This window comes from Hemitrygon akajei, chromosome 3 (assembly GCF_048418815.1).
Source record: "Hemitrygon akajei chromosome 3, sHemAka1.3, whole genome shotgun sequence".
NCBI classification, from domain to species: domain Eukaryota; kingdom Metazoa; phylum Chordata; class Chondrichthyes; order Myliobatiformes; family Dasyatidae; genus Hemitrygon; species Hemitrygon akajei.
This window is the reverse complement of record NC_133126.1, coordinates 11038663-11060871: the sequence shown is the minus strand read 5'-3', so window position 1 is coordinate 11060871 and position 22209 is coordinate 11038663. Positions and strand designations below refer to the sequence as shown.

The following is a 22209-nucleotide window of genomic DNA, read 5'->3' as shown; positions in this document are numbered from 1 at the left end:
AAAGGTGGCATATTTCAAGGTATTATTTACTGTATAAACTCAACAGAAAATTCTAGGGAGGTGCTGAAGCCATGTGTAACTCCTTCTCAAAAGGCTCTGATGGCATTCAGTGGAAAGCAACCTAACTTCATAGAGTGCCTTACATCAAATCTTAATGAAAGATGTAGTCTACAATACATATGCAATAAATAAAACAACCACAAATCCAACAAACATTTAAAGGTAGATTAAAAGTACTGCTTTGGGCAGTAAATTATACAAAACAGTAACAATCTGTACTCTGCTACAACTAAAATGACATCCACTGTGATTGCTGTTTCCATCTGCCAGCCAATCTAATTAAGGTTTTACTTTAGGTACACTTTTAGGTTGTGAACCTGGAATTTACCAAAAAGAACAGAGTCTGACTGGCTAAATTCAATTTATTTTGTCACAAATTACCTCCTCATATCAGAATGAATCCTAATTTATGATCCAAAGGAGGAAGGACAGTATTAGCAATCTCATATTAGATGTCTATCTATAGCCAAGCTTACACACACAAAATGCTGGAGGAAATCAGCAGGCCAGGCAGCATTTTTGGAAAAGAGTGAACAGTCGACATTTCGTGCTGAGACTCCTCATCAGGACTCAAGATTCTAATGTTATACCTAAGCTTGTTCAATATGGCAAGAAGCAGCGTATTATACAGCTAGAATTTTTACAGCACAGAATTCTGGTAAGTAGTTTGTTCAAAATAACAAAAAAAGTAGACTATGTTCATTGATAATAGATCAGTTAAGTTTCCATTTGATGTATTATTTTAACCAGTAAACCTTACATGACCAGCATTCCAAAGCTTCACATCTAATCAGACAAGCAAATTGTAAAATATTTTGCATACAATTCCACTGTTCAATGTTCTATTACAAATTTTTGCAGACACTACTGATCAGGCCAAAGCTATGGGGCAGTGCTGTTAATCAAAATTATTGTCTAAATGCTATTTCAACACGTTACAAATCAATCCAGATGTTATCAGTGATGCCCAAGAGAAGCTTAATTAAATCAAATTAGCAACTGTCTTTTTCTCCCCCAACGAAAAGTAGTTACAGCATATAAAGTGTCAAAGGTAATATTAACATGCAGGAGAACACTCAGCTATAATTGTTTGGATAACCACTTCAGTTCTCCTATCCACTATTAAATCTATTAATAATCCTAATCAGAATCTTAAAGGCATAAGTAATTCCTATAAATCAGTGAAGCCAAGAAAGTGAGATACCAGCAGTTCCAATGATCGCCTTCAGATATCAAATGCACATTTAAATGAACAGGCGCTGCTTTGACTTTAAAATCTGCATCCCTCATGGAGAACAGGATCATGGAGGCTGCTGGCAAAATTGTGAGGTAAACACACTGCTCTTGATGCTCACTTTTATGGGTGAAGAGCCGATGGCAAACTATTCAATCTGCAGTAAAATCTATATTAGCAGACAATCTGCCCACACCTCCCCTGCAGAATGATCAACATTAGTACATTGTTATAGGTATAAATTTCAAATGAAAATGTAATACCAATGACTGAGATTTCAATAAAATGAGTGCATTTAGACACATAAATAGGACAAACAGGACGTTATAACTTTATGCAATAAAGAGCTATAAATTGCATGCACAACAGTGAAATTACTCCTGAAGACTAAAGAAGAGGGAACGTGTACTTGTAAATGCATGGGATTTTAAAGATTCTCGAAATCTAGGGCAACACATACAAAATGCTGGAGGAACTCAGCAGGTTAGGCGGCATCTATAGAAATTAATAAATAGTTGACAGTTCAAGCCAAGACCCTTCATGAGCACTTGAAAAATGGGGAAGAAGCCAGAATAAGAAGGTCGAGTAGGGGAAGGAGAACCAGCAAGATAATAGGTGAAGCCAGGTGAGTGGGAGAGGGAGGATGAAGAAGCTGGTAGGCGATTGGTGGAAATGGGAAAGGGCTGGGGAAGAAGGAATCTGATAGGAGAGCAGAATGAACCATGGGAGAAAGGGAAGGAGGAGGGGCACCGACTGGGGGACATGATAGGGTGAGGGGTGCCAGAGTGGGGAATAGAAGAAAAGGGAAGGGGGAAAAGTTCCCAGAATTGGAGAAATCAATGTTCAAAACTTATGTGACATTATCAATGAAATGTAGTAGTCCAAGGCAGTCGACAACCAACATCAAAGTTTAGGGGTTCTGGGTCATCCGTAAAATTAGAAACAGATGAACATTTTGCAACAATGAAATTTTTTTTTAAATGGCAAAACATCAGCAAATTGATTTTTAAGTGAAGTGAATTACAAAGGAATTTCCTTGAAAGTGGCATGACAGGCAAATAGGGTCAGAATGAAAGTTTTTGGCACATTGACCTTCAAAAATCAAAGTATTGAGCACAGGAGTTGAGATGTTATGTCGAAGTTGTATAGGACCTAGTTGTAAGGCCTAATTTGGAGTATTGTGTGCAGTTTTGGTCACCTACCTACAGATAAAATGCAAGTAATACTGCAAGAGTGCAGAGAAAATATACAAGGATGTTGCCAGGACTTGAGGACCTGAGTTATAGGGAAAGGTTGAATAGGTTAGGACTTTATTCCCTAGAATGTAGAGATCAGGTATACAAAATTATGAGGGGTGTATATAGGCCAAAAATGCAAGCAGGCTTTTTTCACTGAAGTTAGGTAAGATTACAATGCAGAGCATATGTTAAAGGTGAAAGGTGAAATGCACAAGGGAACATGAGGTTTGAACAACTTCTCTGAGAGGGTGAAGTGTGGAACGAGCTTCCAAAGCAAGCAGTGGATGCAGGGTCGATTTCAATACTTACGAGAAATTTGGATAAGTACATGGATGAGAGGAATATGGGGGGCTGTGGTCCAGGAGCAGGTAAACGAGACTAGGCATTTTAATGGTTTGGCACAGACTAGATGAACTGAGGGGCCTGTTTCAGTGCTGTAGTGTTCTATGATAGGGACTAGAATGCACTATTAGGGTTTAGTAGTAAAGGCGTATTGGAGGCAAATGCTAGCAACAAATCTTATCTAAATAAGTGGAAAGACTACATTCATGTAGTTACTCTTTTTAGTGTCTGTTAAAGTCCCAAATTATACATTTTATCCTGTAGAACAGAAACAGATAAATAGATACAAATAAACCTGCCCAAAAAAAAACATAAACAAGGCTTTATAGGAGACATCAAACATTATAAACTGAACTGCTACGTACAATTTATAAACCAAGTTACTTAACTTAAAACTAGCCAGGTATTAAAGAAGTAGGCTGCATGACATTTTCAGAAACATAAATATAGTTCAGATCACTCAAAACAGTTTAGATTGTGGTGGTTAACTGGCTAGCAAGGGGCATTCAAGGAAAATACTTGAATTTTGAGTTAGCAACGCATTTCAATTCAATTCATTTAACACAATTTAACATTAAAAAGATCTAAGTTTACTTGTACTTACCACTTTAGTGACATAAGAAGCACCAATGCCAACTGTCTTGACTGAATTTTCATCAGCTAAAACAAAATTAAAATATAAATCTAATAAAAGTCAATTTAAATATTAACTAACATTCGTCAACACCCATTTAAAAAAAATACACATACTGTGAAAGAGTAAATTCAGCTTTTTTATGGAACCATTTTTTTAAGGAAATGAAACAGGATTAGGATAGAGTGGGTTTAAGATCACATGACTTCCATGTTTATTTTCATGGTTTTTTTAATTATTATTTTCATGTTTGTAATTTATCCCATTATAGATCACTTTGTCTGCATGAAAAATGCTCTGTCAAAGAGTTATTATTATGACTAGTAATGGAGTGACATAGTTAACCCTCAATGGTAGACTCAGGAATTAATTGAATCAAAATCCAAAGTGGAAGCTCCAAACTCTGAAAACTATAAAAAGCAAAACAAGTTGAATCTTTAGATGCACAAAGTTCACCAGTAACCTTCTGGGCTAGAATACTTACATTTTGCTTTGGCTCCTAAGTGGCCAGGTTCATTGAGATTAGATTTATTGGAATATATCCCCAAGTAGTTTGTCACATCCAAAAAACATTCGATACATAATAATTTTCTATTAATACAACACATGCCTAACCAGAATAATTTAGAGATGAATAGGCTTTTATAAATTTGGTCTACTGTACCAAATTTCTCCATACCTACTATAAATCATATATATTCTATTTATAAACAGCCTTACATACCCTATTTCTGATATAAAATGATTATTAATTGCATTCATATGCACATAGGGAATGAGTGGCTTTTATAAGAACGGTTTTATTCACTAGATGAACACACCTTTATGCTCTATACACTTCTATTCTCATTTGATAATATATATGAGCATATGTTGATTTTCAACACGAATGCTTCTACAGCGAACATTCCATAACAAAGTCTCCCGCGATTAATGCGAACTCACAGTTAATTAATACAGGCGATATATATGCAAGTTACAAAATAATGCATGTACAGCAAAATAAAAAGTGCAAATTGAAAGCATGAGACATTATGAATTAATTCATAGTTCAATTCCAATGTAAAACACAGAACAAACTGACTACCTAACGGATGTCAAACACTGAACTGAACATGTGCAACAAAGGCAATCCATAAAAAGACAAACAGATGCAACAAAGATCAAAATGTTACATCCTGGATAATCCTTGCTTTACAGTACAGTGATGAACAGAATATTGAGCTGGCTGCGCTTTGAAATTTATCATGTTTTCTCAAGATGCCACTGTTTAATGTCATTTCTAGTACACATAAAGCAGAATAAAATATTTGTTACTCTGGATGGGAGTGGTACTGGATGTGTTGAAGATGTCCATGAAGACATCAGTGAGCTGGTCTGCACACTCCTTAAGTACTCAGCCTAATTTAATTTAGATAATATTACACAAATACAGAGTATGCACATATATATAGGTAGGCTGCCCAAGACTTTTGCACAGTACCATATCTGCATATGTGATGGGATCAAACAATGTTGGGAATGGTGAGGGTGTAGTGCTGCAGGAGCATGTGGCAGTGGCAGAGAAGGACTGCCAAGGGTGGGGGTGGGTGGTGCAGGAGCAAAAGCATGAGCAGACACACCTGGCCACCTAGCAAGGTGATTTGATTCCAAACAATTGGTTGACTGATTATTATAGAACATCTCACTAGTGCTTCCTGCTCCCTTCCCTCTCCCTGCCCCTTTTCCCATTCTCAGTCCACAGGAGACCTATATAGTTACTACTCCTCAACCATCAGCCTATTGAACAAAACAGGATAACGTCACTCATTTAAGCACTCTTATCATTTCAAGCTCATTATTTATTGCTATTTATTTTTATCTGTATTTGCACAGTTTGTTGTCTATTGATCCTGTTTACAGGTACTATCCTAAAGATTTGCTAAATATATCAGCAGAAAGAAGAATCTCAGGGTTGTACGTACTCTGATAATAAATTTTACACATCAGAATCAGGTTGTTCATCACTCACATAGGTCATAAAATTTGTTTTTTGTGGCAGCAGTACAGTGCAATACATAAAATTATACTACAGTACTGTGCAAAAAGTCTTAGGCAGCTTTGCCACAGACATGCGCTTAGGACGTATGCACAGTACTTTATAAAGATTGACCGTATGCCCTTAAAGTCACACTAGGCACAGGAGTGACTGTATGTAAGATGACTGACAGGAAATGATAAAGTAGTGATGGTAGGGGGAGAGGCTGGATATGTTGAAGATATCTGTGAAGATCTCAGTGAGCTGATGTGCACACTCCCCGAGTACTCAGCCTAAGCTAATATTGCATTCACAAGGGAAGAGAACTTAATCCAAATTAGTATACCCTTCCTCAAGTTAAATGCAGTAACTTAAAACAAAATATAATAATGTATACTCATTTTCTCCAGTTTCACAAACCAAACCAAAAATCAGAAATTCAGATGGGAATCTTGCCAACACATTGAATAATCCTTTGGGTGAATTGTTTTGACAACAAGCACTATTTCACTTGTATTTATTTCCTTTCCTAAAGATGTATACTTGAGCTATAGTTCCAGCAGTTCTCCAGTGTCCCATCCAAGTGACTATGTACATGCCAAAATGAAATGTCAACAGGCTTTTCAATCCCTAGTGTCAGCAATGAATGTGGCAAAAAGATATTTACAAGCAAATGCACCTCCCAATTAAAAGGTGCTTTAATAATATCTTGATTTTGTACATACATTTACAAATCACCAGATTTATTAACTGATATTTGGGTTACGACCCAGCTCCCCAAACATGTTTAAATAAGTAGGCTCAAAGTTTCACAAGGATGTTGCCATCAGGAAGGAGGTACAGGAGCTTCAGAACTCACAGCACCAGGTTCAGGAACAATTAAATTAGCCATCAACCTCTTGAACCAGTAGGGATAACTTCTCTCACCCTATCACTAAACTGTTTCTACAACTTATGAACTCATTGTCAAAGACTCCTCATCTTACGTTTGACATTTATTTTTTTTAATTTTTGTCTTTTAATAGTTTGTCATCTTTGGCACATTGGTTGTTTGTCTTTCTTGTTATGTGCAGTTTTTCATTGATTCTCTGGTGTTTCTTTGTACTTACTGTGAATGCCGGCATATATTTTCTTGAACATTGAATGAGGTTAAGGGGTGATCTTACAAAGGTTCATATATATATATAATATTGGGTATAGATGGTCAGTCCTTGACTGAGTGAGTCTAAAACCAGAGGGTTTAGGTTTAAGTCAAAAGAGAAAAGGCTCTTAAAGAGGACCTGGAGAGAGAGTGCAAAGGGGGGGGGGGGGAGGGTGGAGTCACAGTTTTCTGCTCAGAGGATGGTAGGTATATGGAGTGAGCTGCCAACAGAAATGATAGGGATGGCCACAATTACTTTGTTTAAAAGACTTTTGGACAGGTTCATGGATAGAGAAGATTTAGAGGGATATGGGCCAAATGCAGCCAAATACATCAGGAAGGCACCTTAAACCAGTCTACAAATGCATCAAATTCAACCCACAAAGGTGACAATTAAATTAGTCCCTTTGTCAGTTGAAAATAGAACTAATTTTATACCCTAGTTTTGCTTTCACCTGCCTATTTATTTTATATTAACAAGAACACAAGTATACAAATTAAACTGACCCTTGTACAGTTTCATCAGGTTGAACAACTACAATTTAACTGTGATACATTTCAGATAATGAATGTATAATTAGCTATGATTTACAAGGACACAAGTAGTTTGTAAAATTCGAAGTTTGTATTTAAAAACTTCAGAATGTTTGTTGATGCACAATATATACTTGTCTTAAAATTAAATCAACACCCCAATCTTCCAAGGTTGAGAGATTTAGAACATTGAACTTAGAACAGTACAACACATTACAGGTCCTTTGGCCAACCTTTTAAACCACTGCAAGACTAATCTAACCCTTCCCTAGCACATAGATCTCTAATTTTTTTTATCCATGTGCTTATCTAAGAGTCTCTCTAACACTCCCCCTAAACTTTCATTCATAATCACCTTAAACTTTTACCCTCCTGTATGAGCCTCTTCCAACCTAGGAAAAAGTTGCTGGCTGTCCACTCTACTTACAGTACGCCTCTCAACATCTTATATGCCTCTATCAACTATCATCCTTCTTCGCTATGGAGAGAAAAGCCCTAACTCGCTCAATCTAGCCTCATAAGACATGCTCTCTAATACAGGCCGCATCCTAGTAAATCTCCTCTGTACCCTCACTACAACTTCCACATCCATTCTATAATGAGACAACCATCTATAATGAGACAACCAGAACTGAACACAAACTCTAAGTATAATAGTCTAATCAGAGGTCATAGAGCTGCAACATTACTTTGCAGATCTTGAATTCAGTCCCCCGATTAACGAAGGACAACACACTCTACGCTTTCTTAACTACCCTATCAACTTGCACTGCAACTTAGAGCCTCAAGGACGTGCACCACAAATTCCTCTGTTCCTCTACACTGCTAAGAATACTGCCATTAACCCTGCATTCTGTCCTCAAATTCAACCATCTAAAGGCAATGACTTCACACTTTTCCGGATAAACTCCATCTGCCAATCCTCAGCCTAGCTTTTCAATGTGATAACCTTCTACACTATCCACACCACCACCAACCTTTGTGTAATACACAGACTTACTAATTCACCCATCACATTCTCATCCAAGTCATTTATAAAAAGCACAAACAGCAAGGATCTCAAAACAATTCCATGCAGAACAGCACTGGTCAATGACCACCAAGCAGAATATTCTCTATCTACTACCATCCTCTGTCTTTTGCGGACAAGTCAATTCTGAATCCATGCAACTAAGTTTCTCTGGACCCATATCTCCTGACTTTCTGAATGAGTCATGGGGAACCTTGTTGAACACCTTACTAAATTCCATATACACATTATTGCTCTGCCTTCAATTTGTTTTTAAACATTTCCTGGAAGAATTGAATCAAGCTCGTGAGTCACAACCTGCCCCTCACAAACCCATGCTCACCATCCCTAATCAGACTATGCTTCTTCAAATGTTCATAATTCCTGTTTCTAAGAATCCTCTCTAATAGTTTGCTGACCACTAATGTAAGACTCACTGGTCTATAATTCCCAAGATTATCCGTATTACCTTTCTTGAACAAAGGGAAAACATTTGCCACCCTTCAATCTTCTAGTCCTACTGTAGCCAGTGAGGAAGCAAAAAAAAATTGCCAAAGGTATGACAATATTTTCTCTTGCTTCCCAAAAGAAACCAGGGAACATAGTCCATCCGTCATCCCAATACTATTCTTTACTTTGGATCATTACATACGCACCATGGTCTGTGTACTTACCCAGGTACAAGAGCCCAAATCCACCTTTCCCAATCGGCTTCCCAATTTTCCATTGCTTTTTTCCAGTGTCAGTCAACACTTCTCCTGGTTTAAGCTCCTCGGCCATCTTTCGCTTGGGTGGAGCCCTTGTCCGGGCCTTTACAGCATGTTTGGGAGGCATCTGAAAGTTTGGAAATGCATCAACTGAAATGGGCATCTGCTCTCAAACAACTACAATGCAGAAAAATAAAATCAATACATTCTCATTCACAGAATAATTGGAGACATTGAGAATTACCATTGCAAAATTGTCAAGAGTATGCCTTTTAGTGATACCATTAAAGTACTGCATATGTAGATTTTCTGCACATTTCTGTGATTATATATTATTCCTGGGCCAAGATGCAATTTAGAGCACCTCCTTAAGTTAGTCACATTGTCAACAGGTACCACATTAGCCTCTCAGATGGAATACTGTGCAATTTTCCCTACCTTGAGCGGTGTCAATTTCAACTTCTTCCTGAAGCAGGAATCAAAGAAAAAGAAATGTATTTTACGGCATTGTAATAAGAAATCTATCATCAATGAAATACAAAGAACTTGCATTTACATAGCATCTTCAACAACCTTTGATCATTCCAGAGTTTTGAAACCATAAGTTTATCATTAAGATATATTTCCTGCTAAAAGGTAAACACATACTAAGATCTTAGACTCAAAATAAAAGGACACCCACTTAGAACAGATGAGGAGGAATTTCTTTAGTCAGACGGTGCTGAATCTGTGGAATTCCTAGCCAAAGACAGATGTGGAGGCCAAATCATTGGGTATATTTAAAGCAGAGGTCGATTGGTTCTTGATTAGCCAGACCCTTAAAGGTTATGGGGAGCAGGCAGAAGAATGGGATTGAGAAGGATAATAAATCAGCCATGAGCACACTTGAAGAGCTGAACGGCCTATTTCTGCTCCTATATCTTTAGGTCTAAAAGTACTAAGAGCAAGATAAGAATTGACCAAGTATCAATTGTGTCAGAAATTCAAAGTAATTGCAGATACAGGAAATTCAAAATGAAACAGAAAATGTTTGCAGCTCATGTATCATCTGTGGAAAGAGATAACATTTCAATCAAAACATGGAACATTTAATTAGTCTCTTTCCACAGATACTGAAATACTGTGTGATAAAAGTTTCCAGCATTCCAATAAAATGCTCCTGTACTTTTCTAAATGGCACTGCACTGGAGGGCGGCAGAGTGGAGATACGCCTCTACCAAAGGAGGAGTAAGGGTCTTCTTCCCTCACCCTTAGGCAAGGTGAAGCACCTTCTTAGACCACTGATCAGGGTGATGTGAAGCCATGGGGGCAGGTGGTGGATAGTTGTTGGCGCAACTGGTGCATATCACAGGTCCTGGTTATGCGACCACTGGCACCATGCAGACAATCTCTGAGGAGTACTGAAAATGGCTGGGGTCACCTGTCTTGTAAGGACACTGCACAGAAGGCAGCAATGGCATGCTACTTCTGTAAAAAACATGCCAAGAACAATCGTGGTCATGGAAAGTTAAAAGAACCAGATTAAAGGCAGATGGAAGACCATGATCACCCACATCATATGACATGGCACACAATGATGATGATGATGATGATGATGAAGTTGATGATGACTGCACTGAACTGATATCCTAAAGAAATTAAAATTTTCCTTTCTGATTCTCTGGAACATGGTCAGAACAAGTTGAGTGAATTTAAAATTATCTACAGCATCTGCAGTTATCTAAGCCACTTCCTGTATAACCACAGGATTAGAGTTTACAGGCCTGAGCTTTAGCAATCTCCCTTTCCTTAAATGTAACATTTATCTTTAAAGTGTGCCCTTTATCTTGATGTTTGTTTCAGCTGCACAGTCCGTGACCACAAGTATTCTACACACATCACTTTATTTATATCAGTTTGGCTAACGTCTCTGCGCTGTTTACTGCCGTCTTGTTTAAGGCACTTTAAATTATGTTCATTTAGCCCCAATTCCTCAACTACACAAATCTTCCAGTGCTCCTCTTTCCCAAAGTATATTAAAGATTGTATGTTTTTCTCTCTTCAAATTCTACAGCCAATCTAGTTCAATATTTAATTTGAATGTTATAAACCGTCCAAATTAATTCATTCACCTTTCTTTGCCCAACTCATCCTTCCAGTCACTCAACCAAAGTAACCTTTTGAACCTTTTAACATCAGCTTCTTCAAAATAAAACATTTTAGAAACTCTTCTTCATTCTAAGAATTCTTGCTTCCAAATCAAAAGATTCTACCTCTCTCCAGAAGCTTAAATAATCCAGGACATCTAGGGAGTGTAGTAATGTCAAAGGCACCTACTTTAATGCCGTAAAATTAGGTGATCTTATCATTGCAAGCGAACAGGAGGAGCAACTTTGGTACCCTGGCCAATTAACTCAGACAGCAGGATACTCGTTTCATCCTGAGTGTCATTATATTATTTACTAGATACTAAATACACACTCACATCTACCTTCCTTTTTTTTCCTATATTTTATTTTGAGACACAGCGTGGAACAGGCTTTTCCAGCTTAACGAGCTGCGCCACTCAACAACCCACCCTATTTAACCCCAACCTAATCACAGGACAATTTACAACAATCAATTAACCTACCAACAGATACGTCGCTGGACTACGTGTGGAAACAAGATGACCTGGAGGAAACCTACGCAATCGCGTAGGTTTGTACAGAATGTACAAACACCTTACTGACTGGGCCAGAATTGAATTCCGAGCTCCGACATCACAAGCTGTAGTAGTGCTAGCCACTATGCTAGCTCAGGTGAACACCAAGGCTCAATCCAGAAAATAAACATAAAATTCAGGGTGACACATATCAGTCAAAATGAGATAGAGTCACAGAACACTATAGAACAGAAACAGGACCTTTGGCCCATCTATCACATGCCGAACTATAAATCTGCCTACTCCCATCAACCTGCACTCAGACCATAGCCTCCATACCTCTTCAATCCACGTACCTATCAAAATCTCTCTTAAATGCTGATGTCGAACCAACATCCATCACTTCTGCTGACAGCTTGTTCTATCCTCACCACCCTTTGAGTGAAGAAGCTCCTCAAGTTCCCCTTAAAATTTTCATTCTTCTCCCTTAACCCATGTCAAGTTCAATTTCCATTTGCTCCCTTCAGAGTGTAAAATATCCCACTGTACAGTTCTGGGAAAAAAAGTATCTATATTGTACAGGGTGCCTAGGATTTTTGTACAGCACCATATTCATCAACATGAAGCGGAGACTGAGTGTGGTGGGAGCAAAGGACGTGGGGAATGGTGAGGGTGGAGTTCCATAGGAGGGGTGTGGGACAGGTGGCAGAGAAGGAGTGCCAGGGGCAGGTGGTAGCACAGGTGAAGACACACCCAACCCTAAGACACCATGCCAGGTCATCTGATTCTAAATAATTGGTTTATTGATCATTACAGAATGTCTCTCTGGTGCTTCCCACTACCCCCCTCTCCCTATGCATAAAATTATTACAATACTGTGCAAATATCTCAGGCACCCGAGAAATGCACTTAAGACTTTTACCCAGTACTGTAACACAGTAATTTTTCTTGTTAATAACAGGTGCATTTAAAAAAACAGTTCTTGGACAATGTTATAATAAGTCGATGGTATCAGAAAAATATGAGGCAAATTTTATGAACATGTAAATTAGGAACAGCAAGCCAATCACCCTTCAAACTTGCTCTGCAATTCAATTAAATCACACTTTGTCTTAGTTCTCTCTAAACTCTTATTTCCTAGAAGCTCACCTCCTGACAGTGGTGGTCAACAACACCTGTCTTTTAGTAGCTTGGAGCATTATCTTGAAACTTTAACAATTGCATTTACAAAAAATACAAGGTGCAACACAAATTTTACGAAAGTGTTATATTAAAATCTGAGCAACTAGATCACAACTTCATTGCCATAGTTTGTGAAGTTACACAAATAAAATTGTTTTCGCAGCCTTGTAATACTTAATGTAACCCATACTGAGAAGGCACATCTTGATCCAGTGACATTAGTTTCTCAGGTAATCGCAAGCCCAAAAATTTCATTAGAGTTTTTGTACAGTTCAACAAATCTGGTGCAAATTTCTCACAACTTATACACTGCACCTGAAATGACATCACAATAGTGGATCCAGTGACATTAGTTTCTCAGGTAATCGCAAGCCCAAAAATTTCATTAGAGTTTTTGTACAGTTCAACAAATCTGGTGCAAATTTCTCACAACTTATACACTGCACCTGAAATGACATCACAATAGTGATGACATGGGAGTCTTTATGATGTGACACACTTTTGTCTTCATATCACTAATTGCTCACCAAATTAGCAGGCAGAAAGTTACAACAGCGTTTTATTTATTTGTTATTATAGGCCCTTCCAGCCCTTAAAACTGCACCATCCACCACTCCTGACAACCGATTTAACCCTCATTTAATCACAGCTCAATTTACAATGATCAATTAACCTAATATATGGTATGTCTTTGGACTATTGGGAGGAAACAAGATGAACCGGGGAAAACCCATGCATTCTCCAGGGAGGACATACAGAGACACCTTAAAGCATTCTGAAATTGAATGCTGACCTCCAACACCTCAAGCTGTAATAGTGTCATGCTAAATGCTAAGCTACTGTGGCATACTGTAGTTAACGGATGCTATTGACGAGTCCTCATGCAGGATTCCCTAAAGGTTAATCTGCAGGTTGAGTTGGTGGTGAGGAAGGCAAATGTGATGTTAGCATTTATTTTGAGAGGACTAGAATATGAAAACAATATAATGTTCAGGCTTTATAAGGCAATGGTAAGACCTCACAGAGTATTTGAGCAGTTTTGGGCACTTTATCTAAGAATGGATGTGCTGACATTTAAGAGGGTTCAGAGGAGGTTCACAAAAATGATTCTGGAAATGAAAGGGTTACCATATGAGGTCCGATTGATGGCTCTGGGCCTGTACTTCATGGAATTCAGAAAAATGAGGAGGGATCTTAATGAAATTTATTGGATGTTGAAAGGCTTCGATAAAGTGGATATGGAGAGGTGGGGGAGTCTAGGACCCGAGGTGCAGCCTCAGAATAGAAAACGTCTGTTTAGAATGATGAAGAGGAATTTCTTTTACTAGAGTGGTGAATCTATGGAATTCGTTGTCACAAACAGCTGTAGTGACCAAGTCACTGGGTATATTTAAGGCAGATGTTGATAGATTCTTGATTAGTCAAGACATGAAGGGATTTGGGGAGAAGGCAGGAGACTGGGGCTGAGTGTGAAATGGATCAGCCATGATGAAATGGTGGAGCAGACTCGATGAGCCAAATTCTGCTCCTATATCGCATGGTCTTTTAAACAATCATCCAGGAAAGTAAACAAACTGGAAGTGACTGTACACTATTCCAAGGTGGAGATCTTGTTAAAATGAAACATCAATTAGAACAAATCACAGTACACACCATTACTGCCACTAAATTATATTAACTGGTACGTTAACAGTACATCAGCACTCCTCATCCATTCTAACTATGATACCCATCTATGCTGATCCCATTTACCTGTACAAGCCCATTTCACTTCACTCTTTTCTTATTTTCCTTTTCAAGTACCTAGCCAAATGTCTTTTAAATGCTGTCATTTATCCTGATTATCGTTCCACATATGCTACCTAACCTATTCAGAACTTCCAACCATTTCTGCTTTTATTTCAGATCTCCAACATCTGCAATATCTTCAGAATCAAAATAAGATTTATTATCTCTGACATTTGTGGTAAATTTGTTACATGCAAGAGATTCTGTGATTGCTGGAAATCTTGAGTGAACTTTTTCATGGTTGTGAAATTTGTAGCACATTGCAAGTATAACAATTACTGGAAGATAGAAAAAAATAGTGATGGCAAGGGGAAAATTGTTAAAATGTTGAGTTTGGGCCTTCAGGCTATTGTACATCTTCCCAGATGGCAGTAACATGAAGAAATTATGTCCCAAATGCTGAGGGTCTTTAATGATGGATGACTCCTTCTTGAGGCACTGCTTCCTGAAGATGCCTTTGATAGCACGGAGGCAAGGAGTTTTATGTCTATGAGTGAACTGGCTGAGTCTACAACCTCCATGTCATCCGGTGCATTGAAGGCACCGTACTGGGCTGTAATACAACCATGCAGAATACTCCCCATAATCTATAGAAATTTGTAGGAACCCAAATTTCACCAAACAGGGCAGCGTGGTAGCATAGTGTTTAGCACAACGGTTTACAGTACCAATGAACCCATTTCAATTCCCGGTGCAGTTTGTAATTTCTCTCCATGACCATGGAAGCTTCCTCTGGGTACTCCAGTTTACTTCCACATTCTAAAGATGGGCTGAGTGGTAGATTAATTGCTCATTATAAACTGTCCCATGATTAGGCTAGGGTTAAATTGGTGGTTAGCTAGGCAGCATGGCTCAAAGGGCCTATTCTGTGCTGTTTTTCAATAAATAAAATCTCCTCAAACTCCTAATGAAGTAGAACCATTGGCATGCCTCCTTCGTGACTGCATCAGTGTACTGGGTGCAGGATAGATCCTATGAGAGGTTGATACTTAGAAACTTGAAGCTGCTCAACTGACCCCTTAATGAGGACTGGTGTGCATTATTCCAACTTCTATCCTGAAGTTTGAAATCAATTTCTTAGTCTTGCTGATGTTGAGTGCAAGGTTCACATTGCGATACCAATCAGCTGAACTATCTCACTTCTGTACAACTCATTGCCATTTAAGACTTTACATTTATCAGCAGCAAATTTATAGACACCAATGGGTGTAGAGATAGTAGAACAGTGGGTTAAGCATGCATCTTTCAGGTGTGCCTATGTGATTCTCAATAACATCTCTCAGTAAGATGTTATTACTGATTCACAAAGACTGTAGTCTCCTGATGAAGTTGAGGATCCAGTTACGGAGAGAGGTACTAAGACTCAGGTTTTGAAGCTTGCTTATTAGTACTAACAGGATGATAGTGCCCAACCATACTCGATAAGAAGCAGTGTGACATGTTAGGTGTCCCAAAGCTAAGTGAAGAGCCAATGGGATTGTGTCTGCTGTAGACCTACAGAGGTTCCTTAAGGTTGGTGGGTAAATTAATGGACAGTATTCTTAGAGATGGTATATATAATTATCTGGATAGACAGGGTCTGATTAGGAACAGTCAGCATGGATTTGTGCATGGAAAGTAATGTTTGACAAATTTTATTGAATTCTTTGAAGAGGTTACAAGGAAAGTTGACGAGGGTAAAGCAGTGGATGTTATCTATAAGGCCTTTGACAAGGTTCCGCACGGAAGATTAGTTAGGAAGGTTCAATCGTTGGGTATTAATATTGAAGTAGTAGAGTGGATTCAACAGTGGCTGGATGGGAGATGCCAGAGAGTCGTGGTGGATAACTGTTTGTCAGGTTGGAGGCCGGTGACTAGTGGTGTGCCTCAGGGATCTGTACTGGGTCCAATGTTGTTTGTCATATACATTAATGATCTGGATGATGGGGTGGTAAATTGGATTAGTAAGTATGCAGATGATACTAAGGTAGGTGGCGTTGTGGATAATGAAGTTGGTTTTCAAAGCTTGCAGAGAGATTTAGGCCAGTTAGAAGAGTGGGCTGAACGATGGCAGATGGAGTTTAATGCTGTTAAGTGTGAGGTGCTACATTTTGGTAGGAATAATCCAGATAGGACATACATGGTAAATGGTAAGGCACTGAAGAATGCGGTAGAACAGAGTGATCCAGGAATAATGGTGCATAGTTCTCTGAAAGTGGAATCTCATGTGGATAGGGTGGTGAAGAAAGCTTTTGGTATGCTAGCCTTTATAAGTCAGAGCATTGAGTATAGGAGTTGGGATATAATGTTAAAATTGTACAAGGCATTGGTGAGGCCAAATTTGGAGTATTGTGTACAGTTCTGGTCACCGAATTATAGGAAAGATGTCAACAAAATAGAGAGCACAGAGAAGATTTACTAGAATGTTACCTGGGTTTCAGCACCTAAGTTACAGGGAAAGGCTGAACAAGTTAGGTCTTTATTCTTTGAAGGTTAAGGAGGGGACTTGATAGAGGTATTTAAAATTATGAGGGGGATAGATAGAGTTGACATGGATAGGCTTTTTCCATTGAGAGTAGGGGAGATTCAAACAAGAAGACATGAGTTGAGAGTTAGGGGGCAAAAGTTTGGGGGTAACACGAGGGGGAATTTCTTTACTCAGAGAGTGGTAGCTGTGTGGAACGAGCTTCCAGTAGAAGTGGTAGAGGCAGGTTCGGTATTGTCATTTAAAGTAAAATTGGATAGGTATACGGACAGGAAAAGAATGGAGGGCTATGGGCTGAGTGTGGGTCTGTGGGACTAGGTGAGAGTAAGCATTTGGCACGGACTAGAAGGGCCGAGATGGCCTGTTTCCGTGCTGTAATTGTTATATGGTTGAACATAAGAGCATTAAAAAATAGCATCAGGAGCAGACCATCTGGCCCATCAAGCCTGCTCTGCCATTCAATAAGATCATGGCTGATCTGACCATGGAATCCTTTCCACCTACCTACCTTTTTCCCATAACCCTTAATTCCCCTACTATGCAAAAGTTTATGTGGCACCTTTTTGATCACCTTCTGGAAATCCAAGTAAATAACGTCCAACTGTTCCCCCTTATTTACTGCACACATTATATTCTCCTGTGTCTGCCTGATGGATCCATTTCTTTCCAGATGCCTCGCTATTTCTTCTTTAGTGATAGCTTCAAGCATTTTCCCAACTACTGATATCAAACTAACTGGCCGAGTTAGCTGCCTTTTGCCTACATACTTTTTTGACATTTGCCATCTTCCAATCTGCCCGGACCTGCCCAGAGTACATAGAACTTTGGTAAATTATCACCAAAGCCTCTACTATAACATCTGCCATTTCTTTCAGTACCTTGGGATGCATTCCATCAGAACCAGGGGACTTACTACAAGTTTGCTCAGCACTACCTCTTCAGTTGTAGCTATTATATTTAGGTCGTCACCTCCCATCACATCCATAACAATTCTATATTCGACGTTGTAGTAGGGATAAGCTCCCACTACCTATTACATGCTCCCAATGTTATGCGTCCCAAATACACTGACAACCAAGTCCAGCTCCTGGCCTTCCGTGTGGATTAGCTACTAAACGCAGTGAAACCATTTGTACTGACAGGAGCAGAGGCAAAGGCGGGTTACAGGTGCCTTAAAACCAGTCACTCAGGCAGATGGAGCTCATCAGCGCATCATGAGTTCAACGTTTACTGGCAACACCTGCGACACCACTGGTGCTAAACTGTATCAGCCTCTGCTGTTCCTTTGGATTCATCAGCTGCGTGGAGAGGGGCGCCTGCCACATGGGGAACAGCTTGTTCTCCGTATCGTACCGTCGTGGCTTTCATACACAGCTAGGATGCAACATCCATGGATGACCATGATCAGTGGAGGGCCTAAAGACCTACAGTGGCAGCAGGCAAATTACAGCAAGTCTAACTCTAGTCTCACAGGGAGACCATTAAAGGTTTCTGAGGAGGAAACAGTGTGACTCAGATTATACTGGGCATTGCACCTGTTACTGCTGCACAAAGGCAGAACACGCACGGCCAGGGGGATAGACAGCAAGGGAATGGGGTTAATTATAATGACCTGCTCAAACACCTAACTACCTCTGTTCACACAAATGCCACCTCACCCCTTACAACCATGCAAGCCTTCCTGATATCCCACTCTCAATTAGGTCCCCACCTTACCCACCCCAAGACCCCCAATATGTCCACCCTAATACCCTTTCTATACATTCACCCCTATAGGCCCACTCCCAAGCCCCTCCCGATACAATCACTGCCCCCCCCCCGATATGTCCACCCCACACCCGGATATCCACCATTTACCGAAAACGTCCGCTCCTAAGATCACAATATATCCCCCAAAATACTCCCACATACCCTAGTATCATTAACCCTAAAATCCAAAGCCCCCGCTCCCGCCGATATTCTCCACTCTGCTCATATCCCCCTTCAATCCACACCCATCCCATCCCTCCCGGCATCTCCACAGTTCTCTCAGTACCAAGCTTGGGAGATAATCCTCACGGCCGTCTCACCGGTGGGGGAAGCTGACCTTGCGTTACCAGACACTCAGCGGTCTGTCTATCCGTCCGAATGACAACCGCCTACCACTCGTTCGGCGCCTACTTTCTTTCCGTCCAAACTTGGCGCACAAACTCTGACCCTCACCCGCCACCATCCGCACTTCTCATTGGCTAACTCTGGCTAAGTGAAGTGAAGGCGCTTTGCATTGGTCCATTGCAATACCACTTATGACCGCTCGGAGGAAAGGGGCGCTGTCTCGTTCGCAGTCAATCAATTGATACAACAACTGTAGAATACCAAGGAGCAGATCTATCAACATCTATGGAGAGACAAGAGCGTGTTATTATTGAAGGTTTATGATCTTTTAAAATCAGAAAAACATTTGCATAGCAAACACGAGGGAATCTGCAAATGCTGGAAATTCAAACAACAACACACACAAAATGCTGGTGGAACACAGCAGGCCAGGCAGCATCTGTAGGAGAAGCAGTGTCAGGACGAAGGGTATTGGCCCAAAACGTCGACAGCGCTTCTCCCTGTAGATGCTGCCTGGCCTGCTGTGTTCCACCAGCATTTTGTGTGTGTTGTTGTTTAAACATTTGCATGGCTCTTTACGAATAGCTTAAAAGTTTCAAAGTATTATTAATGAGAAAACAAAGACCAAGTTAATTAAGGAGATAGTGGAATACGTTACTATGAGCTTAATCAAAAAGTGGTGTATTTGGGGTGGCCAGGGAGGGTTAGCCCTCTGGTGAAGGAGATTGTTGTGTCCAGTATGGGGCAGTTCACTCAGATTTGGGCTCCACTGGACACCCACCTCGTACCTGCGCCTCCAAGTAGCTGTTTGCATGCGACAGTTGTCAACACCACTTCGACAGGTGGGCTAAACTAGGTGTGGGTAGCCAGCAGGCCTCATACCTCGGTGAGAACTTACTTATAGTATAATATTTTGGCTTATGTTGTGTGGGTGCACTATTCTCTGGAGGATCATTGTTTCATTTGTTTGTATATATGTGCTGTCGGATGACAATAAACTTGAATTTTATAGGGCAATACCTGTCCTAGCATGCAAAGTCTGCTCCAGTAGGCTGAGTGGATGAGATCTTACAGAGAGATGCAACGACCAGGAAGGTGGTACTGTAGCACTTCATGGAGAACGAAAGGTATGGTGAGGCACAAGAAATCATTGTCAACCACAACAACCAAGACTAAACTTGTCTGTTATCACTGGACCCAGTAGTTGTACACAAAGTGAACAGTACCGCCCCTGTCACCACACTGGTCTAAAAGCAAAACAGAAAAACTTTATTTTTATACAGAATATTCCATCTGGTAACTATGTTTGAATTCCTTACTTGCAAGATCAATGGACAAGTTAGGCTGAGGGGCCTGTTTCCATACTATTCAACTCTATGACTCAAGTTACTTATTTACAAAAGGAGCACATATCAATGGACAAGACACCTCTGGTTCTTTGGAGCCAGAGGCCAATCCAGCATAGATACAAGAACGTCTACCTAATGAGTCCATGCCCACTTAGTTCCAAACTTCTGCATTCTGCTCATATCCCTCTGAGCCTTGCCCCTCCATGTACCTACCAAGTGTTTCATAAATTATAGTATTGTACCTGTTTCGATCACTTCCTCTGGCGGCTCATTCTACATACTCATCACCCTTTGTGTGGATCGGAGGCAGCATCTCCCAACACTATCACACTGAGCATGGGGGCCCCCCAGGGCTGTGTGCTCAGTCCACTGTTGTTCACTCTGCTGACCCATGACTCTGCTACAACACACAGCTCGAACCACATCGTCAAGTTCACCGATGACACGACGGTGGTGGTTCTCATCAGCAAGAACGATGAGTCAGCTTACAGAGAGGAGGTGCAGTGGCTAACGGACTGGTGCAGAGCCAACAACCTGTATCTGAATGTGAACAAAACAAAAGAGATGGTTGTTGACTTAAGGAGGGCATGGAGCGACCACTACCCGCTGAACATCGACAGCTCCTTGGTAGAGATCGTTAAGAGCACCAAATTTCTTGGTGTTCACCTGGCGGAGAATCTCACCTGTTCCCTCAACACCAGCTCGATAGCAAAGAAAGCCCAGCAGCATCGCTACTTTCTGTGAAGGCTGAGGAAAGTCTATCTCCCATCCCCCATCCTCATCACATTCCACAGGGGTGGTACTGAGAGCATCCTGAGTAGCTGCATCACTGCCTGGTTCGGAAATTGCACCATCTCGGATCGCAAGACCCTGCAGCGGATAGTGAGGTCAGCTGAGAAGATCATCAGGGTCTCTGTTCCCACCATCACGGACATTTACACTACACACTGCATCCGCAAAGCAAACAGCATTATGAAGGACCCCACGCACCCCTCATACAAACTCTTCTCCCTCCTACCATCTGGGAAAAGACACCGGAACATTCGGGCTCTCACGACCAGACTATGTAACAGTTTCTTCCCCCAAGCCATCAGACTCCTCAATACCCAGAGACTGGACTGACACCAACTTACTGCCCTCTACTGTGCCTATTGTCTTGTTTATTATTTATTGTAATGCCTGCACTGTTTTGTGCACTTTATGCAGTCCTGGGTAGGTCTGTAGTCTAGTTTTTTTCAGTGCTGTTTTCATGTAGTTCAGTGTAGTTTTTGTATTGTTTCATGTAGCACCATGGTCCTGAAAAACGTTGTCTCATTTTTACTATGCACTGTACCAGCAGTTATGGTCGAAATGACAATAAAAAGTGACTTGACTTGAATTGATCCTCTGGTCTCTTTCAGGTCTACCCCTCTGACCCTAAATCTGTACCTCCTAGTTTTGATCTCCCCCACCATTGGGAAGAGATTGTCACTGTCCACCTTATCTACACCTCTGATAATTATAAACATTTCTCTAAGGTCGACCCTCATTTTCCTGCATTCCAAGGAATAAATACCTAGCCTAGCCAACCTCTCTGTATAACTCAGGCACTCTAGTCCTGGTGTCATCCTACACTCTTTCCAAGTTAGCCACATTATTCATATAAACAGGTGACCAAAACTGTACACAGATATATACGATTGCAACATAATGTCCCAACTCCAATACTCAGTCATAAACACGAGAAAATCTGCAGATGCTGGAAAATCAGGGAAACACACACAAAATGCTGGAGGAATTCAGCTGGTCAGGCA

The 22209-nt window shown here is 40.4% G+C and overlaps 1 protein-coding gene across 4 annotated transcripts in view; it reads right to left on the bottom strand.

Moving 5' to 3' along the window:
- The window catches only part of vrk1 (VRK serine/threonine kinase 1), an 85446-nt gene extending 66253 nt beyond the window's left edge, over window positions 1-19193 (bottom strand). The window contains exons 1-4 of one of the 4 annotated variants that reach the window (XM_073039196.1): window positions 19043-19193; window positions 9355-9382; window positions 8884-9043; window positions 3479-3534 (exon numbers count right to left, since the gene is read on the bottom strand). In XM_073039196.1, coding sequence (XP_072895297.1) covers window positions 3479-3534; window positions 8884-9043 — 216 coding nt within the window. In that variant the 5' untranslated portion in view covers window positions 9355-9382; window positions 19043-19193. Of the gene's footprint in view, window positions 1-3478; window positions 3535-8883; window positions 9044-9354; window positions 9383-19008 lie in introns of all 4 variants that reach the window. The other 3 variants (XM_073039198.1, XM_073039197.1, XM_073039199.1) reach the window with 3 other exon arrangements.
- Between the last annotated feature and the right edge of the window lie 3016 nt (window positions 19194-22209).